This window comes from Strix uralensis, chromosome 5 (assembly GCF_047716275.1).
Source record: "Strix uralensis isolate ZFMK-TIS-50842 chromosome 5, bStrUra1, whole genome shotgun sequence".
NCBI lineage: Eukaryota > Metazoa > Chordata > Aves > Strigiformes > Strigidae > Strix > Strix uralensis.
In genome coordinates, this window is record NC_133976.1 from 70,763,669 (window position 1) to 70,778,039 (window position 14,371).

The window sequence follows — 14,371 nt, forward strand, 5'->3', positions numbered from 1 at the left end:
TGGCTATGCAGATCTGGGTCAAGAGCAAGCATGGAGTTTGTTTCAAGACACTTCTGTCTTCCACCTCCAGGAGAAGTAAACAGGCCTATCATTTACAGGAAGGGGAAAGGCCTTCTATTGCTCTGAGAATGAGCAGGATCCCACACAACTTTCCTCACTTGAAAGGATTTGGCCATCACATTCTTGAGAGTAGTCTTAAACAAACAAACAAAAAAAAAGCAGGAAACGAAAAAGCAAGTTGTTAATAAAATAGGGGGACAACCTGGGAATTTGCTCTCCAAAGCCCATGATAAAAACCCTTCAGCTGAGAGCCAACTTCTACATTATATTCCCCAGCACTCAGCCATGTCTTTCCTTAAATGCATGGGGCACAGGACTTCTGTCACTTCTTTGGCATGCCTGCTTAGAGTCTGAGAGGTTTTACTCTTGAGGAAGCTTTTCCTTCACGTTCAGCTTAAATGTGCCATTTCTTGAAGTCATCCCCTTGTATTTTATACTCTAGTAAGCAAAACAAGTGTAAATTTAATGGGAGACACATGAAATCTTTATAAAGCCCAGTGTTTTCCCTAGCATGGAAGGTCCTTCTCTTTGGAGTGGAATGGATCTTTACTCTGTGCTGTATTTTTCCCCATCAGAAAATGAAGAAGAATAAAAATTTTCCTCACAACTTGAATTTAGCTTCATCAGCAGCCCCCTGCTGATGTAATTCCACCTAACAAGATTTTTTTTTTTTTTAAATTTTTTTTTTTTTTCCTGGTGAGCTGCTGCCCCTTTTCTCCTCCTCTCACCAATTCAGGCACGGAAATCAAGGGAGGAATTAGACAGAACTTATTATCCAACAAGCTGCAACTTCAGACAGGGCAGGAATAACATTTAAAATATAAAAAGCAAATTTTATTAAGCCTTTTCCTCCCCAGAGACTGCCACAAAAATATTCCTTGTTTGTCCCTGAGAATGAACCATTTTCCTCTTTCATTTCTGCTTTCTGTCACATATTTCATTTTGGCTGCCCCTTCTGTCTTTCAGCTAGGGACCTAGGGCTGCTAATGCAGAATCACAGATAACAACAAAACGCCTGTATTATCTTTTTTCTTTTTTTTCTTCTAGTCTGCCAGGTAATTGCAACCCTAAAAGCTTTTGCATATTTACTACAGAAACATGTCTCTCCTGGAGGATGGGACTGTCATCAGGTAGAATATTTCATTTAATAAGTCTCTTCTGAGGTATAAACTAGGGTTGGGGATTTTTTTCTGGCCTCCTTCAGAGCAAAGGACAAGCAGATAAAAATCAGCTGCTGCAGTGCTACACTGTCAAAGTTCCTGTGAAAATTAACTCTTCCCAAGCTCACAGCTCAGGTGGGCTTTGCCACTGTGATGTTTATGAAGTAGGAAAAGGGTCTGTTATCAACTCATACTTGTTTTTTGTCCCCAGTCCTCCCGATGTATAAGACAGATTTCTTTCCTATTACAAACAGAGCAACTATCCTGCTTTTCTTTAACCCATCTGATGAGCTGTGGATGCTGCCAGTACTGATTTTCATTAAATCACTCATCAGGAAAGATCACATTTTCCCTCTTTGCCCCCGTTTCACAGAATTACAACCACAAAAACATGGCCTGAACATTTCTAAATTCAGCTATCATCTAAAGACAAATTCCCTTTTTTTGCCCCCTATATTTTCCCACCCCTGAGGTAAAAGTAGAATTGCTTTTCTCAGTCCTTGGGATGCTGAATGAAGCTGACTGGTACCAAAGCGAAGGTCTGAGGAGAACATCTACAGAGACACTTTGAGTCTTGGAGTTAAGACAGATGACCTTCCAGGGGTTATGAAAAGAGGCTGCTTTGCTGAAACTGTTCAACACACTGAAGAAGGATGTAGCTGGTTCACACGTCGAGCTTCGCACGCACCTACACAGAGGTCAGAACTCCATCCCAGCACATAACATGCCTAGAGTTAAAAGCACTGTGAGTGGGAATTGACTGTACACGACAGGTCCTCAGTCCAACACCAAATTACTGACAATACTCACCCAACCCTACCAACAGCTTCCCACATGGAGAAAGGTGTTTCCAGCCTGGCCAGGCTGCCTGCTTACCTGGAGCAGAGCCAACAGGAGCCAGCCAGAATCCTCCCATTGACTCTAGCAAGCTCCACAGCCTGTGTGAAAACTACTTGACAAATCATCTTCTGCATCCATACAGTTTTCCTGTGGGCCAACCTTGTTCTTGTAAAGTACCTGGTTTCACATGTGAGTACATATTTGAAATATGGATTGATTTAGGTTAAGGTCTTTCTGAAACCAAGAACGTACTTGCATTGACTTGGAAAGGAAATATGGACTCTCCAGTGTGGTAGCTTAGGCCCTGCCGGGGTCCGAGACCACGCGGCCGCTGCCCCTCCCCCACCCTCCAACTGGACGGGCCAGAGAGTGAAACACAAAACCCCGGGGCTGAGATAAGGAGAGGTTTAATACAACAGTGCAACAGCAACAAACCGAACAACAACAAGAACAGTAACAATAGCAATAACAGTAATAACAATAAACAGAACAAAGAATGTACCGATACAGCGGTGAGGAGAGCGACCACACAACCCGCGCGTTCACCGATTCTCCCGCGCTTGGGCGCCAGGAGGTGACGTCAGCATGGTATTGAATAACCGGGCTAGAGCTCCCCCCCACTGCTGGGGAAACTTAACCCTATCCTGGCTAAACCAGGACATCCAGATATGTTCCCTCTTCTGGACACAGTCCCAGAGAGAACAAAGTACTGACAGAGGTGAAAGGCTTTCTAAATTGTAACTGGCAAACTCTGTTTTTACAACATTTTATGGTTATTTACAAATTTCCAATGGTTTTCAATGCAAGTAAACTCCAAGAGGTTAGGATACCATTTTTTCCCATGACCAACAAGCCATTCTAAGAGCCATCCCAGTTTAGCATTAAGGGATGACTCTCATTCCTTTACAGGAATGTAGGAAAATTCCCATAGATAAAATATTTTTCCTAGTAAAGTTACGAGCCCAGTCTCTCACCTGTAATATCTGGATTGAAGGTAGGAGGAACACACAGCTTCAGACACGTGGACAGCTGAACTGAAGTCTATGACCTTGACCCTATATGGCTGTCGGGATGGGTCTACCAACATGATGTTGTCTGGTTTGAGGTCTGTATGAATCAGTCCCAGGCTTTTCAGCTTCATTAGGGTAGTTGCCACCTGCTGGAGTATTGGTCGAATGTACTTAAGTGGCAAGGGACTGAATTTGTTTTGTTTTAGGAAGTCATAGAGACTCTGCTCCAACAGTTCAAAAACCAAGCACGTGTGATTCTTGTGCTGGAAGCACTCGTATGCGCGGACAAAGTTGTAGTCATCCGCGCTTTCTGTACGCAGACGAGCCAGGATGCTCGCTTCAATCTGGCCTTGCTGGGCATAGAAAGGATGGTTCTTTAGGATTTTGATGGCCACGATCTCATTAGTGCCACGCTTCCAGCATTTGACTACTTGTCCGAAGGTTCCACGGCCAAGAAACCCTAACACTTCGTATGTGTTGGTCATGGAGCAGAGCACCTCATCTGGCACCAGCTGGTAATCTCCTTCGCTGTTGGAGCCACTGTTTTTGGAGGTGGCCATGGAGGTGGTGGCAGTGACAGTGGCCCCACTGGCATTGTTCTGAATCATTGGTGGGTGCTCTTTGGTGAGTTCCACTTTCAGTTTCTTCACGCTACAGAAGGCGCTTGACTGAAGGGTGTGAGAAAAGAGAGCTTGCACATGCGAGGCCATACCTGCAATACAACATCAGAGTGAAACCACAGTGTCAAGATGCCTTCCCCGGGTTTTTTCAGTTGTTCAGTGGCAGGAAGGGAAAATGGGATACAGACTTCAGATACAGCACATGCACACACACAGAAATCAAGTTCTTCCAGAAATATGTATTCAACACAAATGTTATGCTCTAAAATAAATCATTACCCCTGATTGAACTATACTAACAACAACCAAGATTCCTGCTCTCTTGCTCTCCCTCTTCTCATTTTTAATAACAGGAATGTAAATGTTATTTTTACCTCCTCTGCCTAAAGAGACTCCTACTCCCATTGTCTCCAGGAATATTTCTAGCTCTCAGGAAGAATTCACGTCAAATACTGAGAAGTATTCTGCCTATGGAAGTCAAATCTCAAATCCTCAGGCTCATCCTACATTAAACAGTTTGGTGGATCTGACTTAAGCCCTCTGTTTATTCCCATAAAACCTCTATATAGCTTCTGGCCTGCAGAGAGCCAGGATGGGACCAGAAGATGATACACCGTGACAAAATGGAGGTGCATGGACGAAGTTGAGGAGCCAGGACAGAAGCAGCAGATGATGTTTCAGGTTTCTTGCCAAGTCTGTGTGTGGGAATTGTGCACAATGCTGGTCTGTGCTCAGGGACACTGGACATGGGAGTTACACAACGTGAGCATCACTGTGTGCTCTCAGTTCTCCCAGATTTATAAAACTGTGTTCATCTGTTCTTATTCACAGTGACAATACCTTCACTGGAAAGCAGATCCCCCAGGAATGAACGGCATCGTTAATGAAGCAACATACATGTTAGCATGTGGTAGAACTAGGTCCTGATATAACTATACTTTTCAAGAAAAGACAAAAACCTATTTTACTGCAAGCTTCTTTGGTTCTAGAAGAGTTAATGATCTTCTACATCTTTATTTTTAAAAAAAAACAACCACCAAACAAACAAACAAAGAAACCCACAACCTCATAACCAAAGTGAAAAGAAAGTATCACTGAGACAGACTTATTGAAGGATTCTCAGGAATATTCCACCGAAACAGAAAATACTCCTATTCAGAAGAAAAGGCATGGTCCACAGAGAAGCGGACATCTAAGTTCTGACTTGCTGACATTCTTCCCTGGCCAGGGTATGGATGGCACCGTTGGGGCAAAGGTATCGCAAACGGCACAAATCTGTGGGGATTCCTGGGGAAGGAGTCAGCGCACGGCGGGAGTTAAAGCAGAAAGGCACAGCCTCCTTCACCCTTCTATCTGTCGTCAGTGTTTCTTTTTAATAAACCAGAATGACTAGGGAAGAAAAAGACAATATGCTGAGCTGGCACCGTTGCTGAATTATTAAGCACAAACATAACCTTGACTTGTTCTCAACTTTAAAAAGTCAAAAGCTGAATGAATGCTTCAGTGACAAAACCACAACAAACTCCGCAGGGCACATGGATGACTTCTTCATGTGGAGATCTGAGAGTGTCTAACACTCGCCTCCCTTTCCTAAAAGAAACCCACACTCCCCTAGTCTATGTTGCTCTTCGGAAAATTTTCTGGAGCTCATATGTACACATACACACAGGCATGCATAATTGCATACACCCATATAGGAAAATATGAATGTTATTCTACACTGATTTGCAACTTCAGCCTTTTGATTACACAGGCCAACAATAGCTTGCCACGACATCCATGAAGACACAAGCCTGCAGTAATGGGGCGATCCCTGTGACAGCAATGCCCTCTGAGCATCCCCCAGAGACAGCGGGGATGTTCCTGGGGAGCATCCTCACTCCTGGGGTCTTGGAAAGACGAAGGGGCCATAAGCCACGGAGGGATCGGAAACGGGCTGTTTCACTTGGGAAAAGTCCTCTTAAAACTCCCACTCACAGCTCTGCCAAGAAACCTCCTGTGTCAGGCTGGGCCTCTCTTGCCACCTTCCTTCTCTGCAGGAAAATCCCCTCAGACACCTTGCCACATTTTGTGTGGAATGGCCCGAGGCTGGCACCCAGCTCCTTGCCATTTTGCCCTCCACCAGGAGCGTGGAGTCTTTTAAAGGCTCAGTGGTAGAGACTCCAAGCTGTTCAAATGAAGTCATAACCTACTCCATGCTCTGCAGAGACAGAAATATGAAACTGGATCCTGGCAGCACCCATAGATCCCAGAATTGACCCTCCCACTTTCTTCTCTGACCCCTCATGCTTTCTGCTCTGCCTGCTCCAAAGAACATGCTATTCCTGGAGAAGTTTTAAAAGATAAAGCCCAAGCAAGTGTTCTCATGTCCTCTCCACCTCCCAAAGACAACGCAGGGACCTCACTTGAGTGGCCCTCCCACACGCGGCACCCTCTGGGTCCTGGCACTTGCTCACAACCCAGCACCAGCACCATGGGCTGTCCTGGTACTAACCATGAGCAGTGCAGCAACCGCAGCGTGCAGCTCAGCACATGCAAGCTACAATAAACTTGTCAGACTGTGCAAGACATGAATCATATAGATTGCCACAACAGCCACACAGCGTGTGCAGCCCTGATAAAACAAACAAACAAAAAATCCTAAGACATCCCAAATCGCATATGTAGGTAAACAGCCACTCTCTTCAGGCTGCCAGTACAGTTATGCTACAAGGCTTGCCTAAAAAATATATGCCCTCCTGATCTGTTACACTTCAGAAATGCTTCAGCATGGCTGTAGCGGGGAGCCAGGGGAAAGCAGGAGTAACACTCAGCCTCATCTCACAGGGAACCTGGAGCCCAACCAAGCAGATGCCTGGGTGGCCCAGGATGCTGAAAGTGAGAGAAAACACTTGTAGCAGAGGCTGCTCATCGGTCACTGAGGGATGAGGCTGCAGCGGATGCTCAGGGTCTTTTGGAAAACACATCTCTGAGTGCACTTAGCCAGCTGGAGGTGCTACTCCTCTCACACCAGCAGGGAAGTTAGCTTGGGGAAACAGCAATGCCTTTTTCTGCTCAAGGTCCTCCTGGAGTCCTTAATGCAGCCATGAGACTGAAGCATGGAAATAATGCTACAAGTGCATCTGAGGGGTTTCCATGCTGCCTTTACTCTTTGGGGCGGCCTTCAGAGTAAATGAGATGGCTACTCGATCCATGCTTGTGGGCCACCAGGACATACCGTTTCAACAGTGAACCTGTCACTAGTAACTAGACTTTACATGTACATATATTTTTCACTTGTATCACTATGATATGGTCAATGGCGATACTGACCATTTTACCACTCTGTTTTTCCCGTGCTCTTTAACGATCTCACTGTGTCACCTCTTAAGCCACAGTCCCTCAAACACTCGCAGACATGCCTCACCTTCTAACCAGTAACTGCAAGCCTGTGACCCAAGAGATGAATCAGGCAGATAAGAGCAAAGGGGAAAGGCGTAAGGCCAGCTTGCTTGTCCTGGAGGATTTCAGCTTTTCCAGGTCAAGACAGTGTCTGCATTCAAAAATATTCTATAAATTATCTGACTGTTTCCCTAGGGCAGCTGGCTAGACCTTCATGCTACAGGCACGTGGGCCTGTGTCTGAGTTTAAGCACATGAATTGTCTTAACTGACTTCAGCAGGACAACTCATGCATTGAAAGCTAACCACATGTGTAAGCGTTAGCAGGATCAGGGCATTAGTCATCTTCCCTTGTCTTCTGCAAGGGGGTTTGAGTAGAAAACAAAAGCAAAAAACCCCCATAAAACTTGTGGACACAGTTCAGGTATCCGAGTCATACTTGAATCTAAATTAAACCCCTCTCTCCCACTCTTCCTTTTTTAAAAGTAAGTAATTTTCTACCAGTTAAGTATTTGGTCTGCTGTTAACCGATTTGAAAAGGAAACCCGTGGAAAGTAAAGTCTCTAGCACCCATGCCCACCTGCAAATTTGTGCAATCGCAGAAGAACCTGCACGGGTATTCCGCTTTTTCTCTCTTGGATTTTTTGGCATTTTTCCTTCCCTTCTTTCTTCAAGACCCAAAATATGAACAGTCAAATATGCTCTCTGCTCTCGACAGAGTTTGGCTGCTGCTGCTCCGAGGTCTCCACCTGGAGTGAAAACTCCTCTTAGTAACAGCATGTCGTCACCGTCACCAACGATGATGTCACAGACTGAGTATTGTGACTTCAGCTGGAGAAGGAACAGCGGAAGCAGATGAACTCCAAAAGTAAAGATATTGCTCTGGTGTAAACAAACTTCACAGAAAAGAGGGAAAAATTTTAAAAAGAAGTATATAGAAGTATATGATAAATAGTTTTCTCTCGGCAGATCTCTCAAAGTCCCAACTAGGTACTGAAAGGTTTGTAATTTTGTTTCTGTTAAGAAATGGGGCCCTTATTAGCTTTTGAAATAATTTTTTCAAAAAAATTTAAATTTAAACAAAATAAATTTTGCTTTTAATACCTTCATGTCTCATCATTGTCCCAGAATAAGCAAACACCATTGCTGTGTAGAGAAACAGGTCTCAGGAAATAATGTACAGCGTGTTTCCAAACGCTTCATAAATCCACAGGCAGCTTGCAAATACTGCCTGCATTCCTGTGTGAGGGTGGTTGTTTTTCATATAAGTCACGTATTAATGCAATTTGAAAAAAAAGTTCATTCAATCACATCCCCTTCCACCTTTACACTGAAACCCAGAGGTTATAATTACACCCAGGGGCAGCAATAAATTAAAACAAGCACTGGTACTGCCTTGTATTCTTTTTTTGAAAGAAAGGTGATCCCGTCTACCCTGTCTTATGTGCTCTGTCTAACTCAGAACAGGGCTGGCTGGCAGGCAAAGGGGCAGAGAGTATGTTTTCATGAGGTCAGAAATGAAAATGAGGTCATTTTCAGAGGTTAGAAATGGAGTAACGCATCCCACGTCCTAACACATACCAGATCTTCAGAGGGGGACGTCATCTTCGCTACCTCCCCTTCTGCCACCCAGGATATCTTCAAGCTGTGGCACCTCAGGAGCTCTGTGGAGGGGAGCAGGAGGGAGGATGCAGGCACTTCACGGGTTAGACACTTTCCACCCCTCAGTAAGGGTTATTTAAAAAGCAGCACTCCACGACAAAGCCAACACCCAGCAGTTTGGGTGTGAAACCAGACGTTGGGGCAACAGACTGATGCATCGCAGTGGACTCCTAGGCGGGCCACGTCTGAGCCCTTGGCTTGAGTGGCTCAATGCCGTCTTTCAGAGGAGATGAGCACCTCCCATGGTAACAGCCCCTTTCCTCCAAAATCCCTGCTCCAGAGCAACTCCGTGTTTCCCTCGCTAGGGTTATGGGAGACAGGACACTGGTGGTGATCCACACTAAGCGTAGGTGCAGCCTGGAGGTGACCAAAGATGCCCACACCAATGGTTGCCCCTGTGTGCAGGCACCCACTGCATGAAGCAGGACCAAGGGATGACAGTCCCCTCATTCCTCCCTCGTAGGGCCCTCGGCTGAAGCAGGACCACCTGCGCTACCCCAGCTTCTTCTACAGGGTTTTGACATGGCTGACAGATCTCAGCTCAGAGTTACATACTGAGAGCTGCCAGTTAAAAGGCATGCCTACTTTTGGAGGAGTCAAGCAGCAGGGAATGTGAAAGGCATTTGCTATTAAAAGAAAACGAAACAAAAAAGAGAAACTATCGTTGCTTGCTAAAACACAGTTGCCTAATGCTTGAACAACTGTAATAACCAGTCAGTGCTGGCAGACCAATGTCTGTCTTGACAAGCCTTTCTGAAAATTCACATGCAGAAGAAGAAATATTGGTAGGACTTCAGTTAACAGCTTCTTAGGGGACACCACAAATAATAAGCAGTTCCCTCCCCAAAGTACCCTAATGGCATCCTAGCTTTACAAAAAATGATGCTTGAATTTATTTTCTGAAATATAAACTTGCCATGCACAGTCAAAATTAAAAAGAAATATAGGGCATTTTTAAGAGAAACTCCAGGGGGAAAAGCAACTGTGAAACAGCCAAACATCAATTAGGAAAACCACATCAAGAAGAGGCTCTTGTACATGGGCTTTAGGGTTTAGGGATTTGAAGAAAATGCGCATCTTAGTTTGACTCATGATGTAGGCAGAGAATGAGCAAGTTTCCTCAACTTGTACAGCTCAGTGTGTTCCCCTGCTGAACTGTAACCCTTACTCCCATACTAAGTTACTGCAGAAGAAACGGCTGATAGTACTGTGACAGGGGCAAACTTCTGCTGAAGCACGCATCCCAGCCATCCAGTAGCTTGCTCATTGGTGGCATGATCACAATTTCTACTTCAAACACTCAACCAGAGCCGCCTCCTCCCATGCTACTGCCCACATACAACTCTGAACTAGTAACGGGCTGCGGGCAGCACGACTTCCTTCTACCTGAGGAAACACATGTAGGTAGAAAACCAAAATAGAAGGAAGTGAACAAAAGCAGAGGGATTTGGGGGTGATTCTGCCTGTCAGTCCGGGCTGGATCATTTTCCCAAGCTTAGAGATGACAGTCTCATGCATGTACTGCTTAGGATTTCCACAGGGCAGGACCTGGGGGAGGGAACAACCAGAGTAAAATCAGGAAAAGCCTTCCCACAAGACCCACAGCAAAAACCAATGGGATGATCTTGTTCTTCTTTGAAATAACTTGCAAGCCTCTTGGTTTGTGGCATTGCTGCTTAATGGTACGCAGCATTATTATAGAAAACCAGCATAAACCAAACAGTTGCCATAAGGGAAAAACAGGCACCTCGGCTGGTTTGCTTTTTTTTCTCCATCCCCGACTTCCCTCTATCTCAAGGGTCACACATGCTCCTAAATGCAATACCTGGATTCAAGGCTTCACCAAGAATTTTCCTCTCTGATGACCGATGGCACCAGGTGTTACCCTGTTTCTTCTTCCAGGAGCAACAGTTGCTTATTATTCCTCATGCCCATGCCGCATAATAGACAACTACACAGAAGACAGAAAAAGGTGAAAGCAAGACTGTTTAAAGCTGCAAATTAAGAACACAAGGCTTAGGGAACCTCAGCTTTATGACTGCCTATGCAACCTTCCTCCAGCCCTCTTTCTTGCCTGTCTACTGTGGCAGAGCTGTTAATCACATAATCACAGGCTATTTTTCTACAGGACCTTGGCCTCACCCAGTACAGCGGGATACACGGTGCTCACCTAGCAAGCAACTAGTCACTATTTCATCTTCTCCGCGCTCTTCGAGGTGTGGCCCCAAGCCTTGTTTACTAGGTACCTGCCACACTCTGCTCGGCAGACAAAATTAGTAATTTACTCATGGGCTTTCCTACAGTATGCATCATCAGAGTAACTGAATGTTTCACAAACATAAGGGAATGTATTTTCACAATGTCCTCATAAAGTAAGACACTGTATTATCCATATGTCATGGGCAGGGAACTGAGGCACAGAGATATTAACGTGAAAAGCTTCCACTAATTTTAAATGTCTAATTGAAACTCTTAGGTCCAAAGCCTTCAGAGATCTGTTTTGTCTGCTTTTTGCACATTAGACAAATTACACTGCACATTAAGTAAATCTCCCTCTAGAAACAGGATTAGATGAAGAGGCAAATCTTCCTAATTCCTAGTGTATAAATTAATATCGCCAAAATCAATATGAAGTAAGAGCATGTCCTGGTTCAGCCAGGATAGGGTTAAGTTTCCCCAGCAGTGGGGGGAAGCTCTACCCGGGTTATTCAATACCATGCTGACGTCACCTCCTGGTGCCCAAGCACGGGAGAATCAGTGAACGCGTGTGTCATGCCATCTCTCTGCTCTCACTGCTGTATCGGTACATATCTTACTCTGTTCATTGTTATTACTGTTATTGTTGTTGTTTGTTGTGTTGCTGTTGCACTGTTGTATTAAACCTCTCCTTATCTCAGCCCCGGGGCTTTGTATTTCACTCCCTTTGTGGGGGAGGGGCAGCGGCCGCGTGGTCTCAGACCCCGGCAGGGACTAAACCACCACACCAGGAAAGGCAAGTACTGTTCTCTCATGATCTTGCTTAACATTCATGAGAGGTTTCTGTCATGAACAATCCATTAGCTTACAAGGATGTGTTGAGTTTAGAAACTTTTCTTATTTAGGAGACTGAGGTAATCTGAAAAATCTAACCAAACATAAATTGTCAAGGCTGGGGGTCAAGCAAACTCTGCTACCAGGCAGTTCCCATTAATCTAGGTTTAGGATGCAACAGTCTGGAAAAAGTGCATAGTTAAGTTCAACAGAAAGCCCAAGGTAGTAAACCCTGCTGAGAAGCAGCCAAGGCCCCTGTAGACATATCCACAGACTCACACCTTGGATTACACTTCACAGCAATATTGGTCAAAGTGACTTCTTTTCTTTTAATCTAGACTAAGACCAGGGAAAATGAAGTCAGGTTAAACACAACTCACCCAGTGCAGAAGGAAAGGACGATGGCAAAAGCAACAAGTTGCTGTAACACTGATATGCAGCATGTGAGCAGAGAGAGGCATGTATTTGCTCTGCAGAATTCATGACACAAGTCAGGTTCTTGATGGTGCATTATCACTTATGCACAAAATTACTTTAAAATTGTAGAGAGGAAAAATTACTATAAGTAGTATTTTGCAGTCTTGGCAAACAGCAAGTACTCACGTTCAGCAATTTGCTGCACCGGAAATCCCAGGTAGAAGCTGAATTCCTCCACAGACAAGTTTCTTAGCTGCTCACTGACTTCGGACCCATTTAGAAAACCGTATCTATCTCAGACAGCAAAAACAATGCTTACGGGGCCTTGCCGAAGTGCTACCCCAGGCCTACTCAGAGTTATATTCAGTATCTGAAAAGACAAGATTGAAGTATCGTCAGCAAGATCAAAGCACTGGTATTTCCATTCCTTCCTTGACAGTCTTTTATTTTTTTTTCCTAATATGAAGGGGGAGGCAGTTCACATCAAAACAGAGGTGTTCCTATACCAGGTTGTTTCAGCCTGCTGAGTCTCAGAAGAGGCAAAGTTACATATGAATTCCTCTTCTAAGAGTTATCCTTTAATGTCAATCATAATTCAGAGTAATCTGAAAGCTACAGCCCAGAAAATGATGAAAAAACCTAGAGAGACAGTCAGCAAAATAAAACTACTGATAAAGAAATCTTAGACGAGTACCGAACTGTGTGGAACAGACAGGAAGAGAGCATGGTAAAGAAGCATTCTGAAAATGGGTGTTCTCTTGGTCAAAACCTCCTGCACCATGCATGCCCAGACCCTACCACTAGTTCAAAACCTTCATTTGGCACCAATGCACACAGCAACCGTGTTCATGTAGACACAGCTCTTCCGGACAATAAGCAAGTATTTAAAATAAAAGCTTGCTAAGCCAATAGTCCAAGAAATTGTTTTGCGCGTTCTGTCTTCAGTCTACCCTGCCACGTTGTGTCATTCATTTGTACAGTTCTGAGCACTTTACAGCACTTTAAGTACTATAAAGTTTGTCCTTCTTTCTGCTATGATTTTATTTTAGGGTACCACAGATGGGCATTTACGGTGCCAGTTAAATAACACAATAAAATGTTTATTAATTTTGGTATTACAACAAAGCCAGATTAAAATTAAGAATTCAGATAGAAGAGGGAGTTGGTCTCATTAAGTTAAATTACTGACTTTCCAGGGAGTTTTAAGCTCTCCTATGTGATTCAGTACCCAGCATATATGCAATACACTTCGTATGTGAAGTTCCAGCAGCAGCTGCCATGAACATCATCTACTAATGTAAGTACCTTATTCTAGACCTCACAGGCAACTAGCATGTTTCCTCACATAATGGCAGAGTCCATATAACTCCTATATTCCCTAATAAGACCCCCTGAGTGGCAATGAGACCTGAAAGTTGCCTTCCAACAAAAACATTCTAACCACACCCTACTGTGTAACAGTAAAATCTGAAGGGAATGACTTTGGTAAGGGTTGGGGCAGCCTTTATATGAAAAAGTATAAACCCTATTATATTGAATAATGCTTTGGATATAAATCATCATCTTGGACCATTTTTTCAAAAAGCTTGAAACCAGAGAGATACGTGGTGCCGTATTATTTTGTAGGGGAAGAAAATCCTGACTTCATAACAAAGCCTTATAGTTCTATATGATCTAGATGGCAAGTGGTTGCCAGTGAACACCTAACATTTCACTGGCTGGATGAAACACGGGACAACCAAAGGTGAGGAGAAAAAGGGACAGACACAAAACATGCTGATCTTCTTACCTGCACAGTGAAGTTGTAGAACTCCTGGTGTTTGCTCACCTCCATGAATGCTGTTGTCAGCCCTTTCTCAATGCGCCAGCTAAAGTTGCAGAACCCAACATCCACATTCCGAGGGACAAACTGAAGCACTGAAGGCAAAGGGTACAAATTACTCCTACAGACAAGTACTGCCATGAGAGAGAACACAATGAGTAAGAGAATCCACGGGACTAGCACTTTTTCATGGAATTCAAGACACACATTGTCAAACACTGGGTAAAAATACAGTAGAAATACATTTTGTGTTGGTGCAGTCAATTGTCTACTCATTACGATCTGCTGCAGCAGTAATTAGATTACTGAGAGATACTAGTGACAAAATACCCACTGTCTCCTCTCGCATACTGAAAGACCTTCGCTACAT

General features: G+C 44.2%; 2 protein-coding genes across 2 annotated transcripts in view; both read right to left on the reverse strand.

The window, feature by feature from the left end:
• The window catches only part of LOC141944152 (uncharacterized), a 75,162-nt gene that overhangs the window by 50,278 nt on the left and 10,513 nt on the right, over window positions 1-14,371 (reverse strand). The window lies entirely within an intron of this gene.
• The window catches only part of LOC141944629 (homeodomain-interacting protein kinase 2-like), a 43,488-nt gene that overhangs the window by 27,361 nt on the left and 1,756 nt on the right, over window positions 1-14,371 (reverse strand). Inside the window, 6 exon segments of the mRNA XM_074871549.1 lie at window positions 3,035-3,782; window positions 7,651-7,901; window positions 8,652-10,280; window positions 10,558-10,683; window positions 12,366-12,549; window positions 13,969-14,096. Of these exon segments, the coding sequence (XP_074727650.1) occupies window positions 3,035-3,780 (746 nt within the window). The 5' untranslated portion in view covers window positions 3,781-3,782; window positions 7,651-7,901; window positions 8,652-10,280; ... (1 more) ...; window positions 12,366-12,549; window positions 13,969-14,096.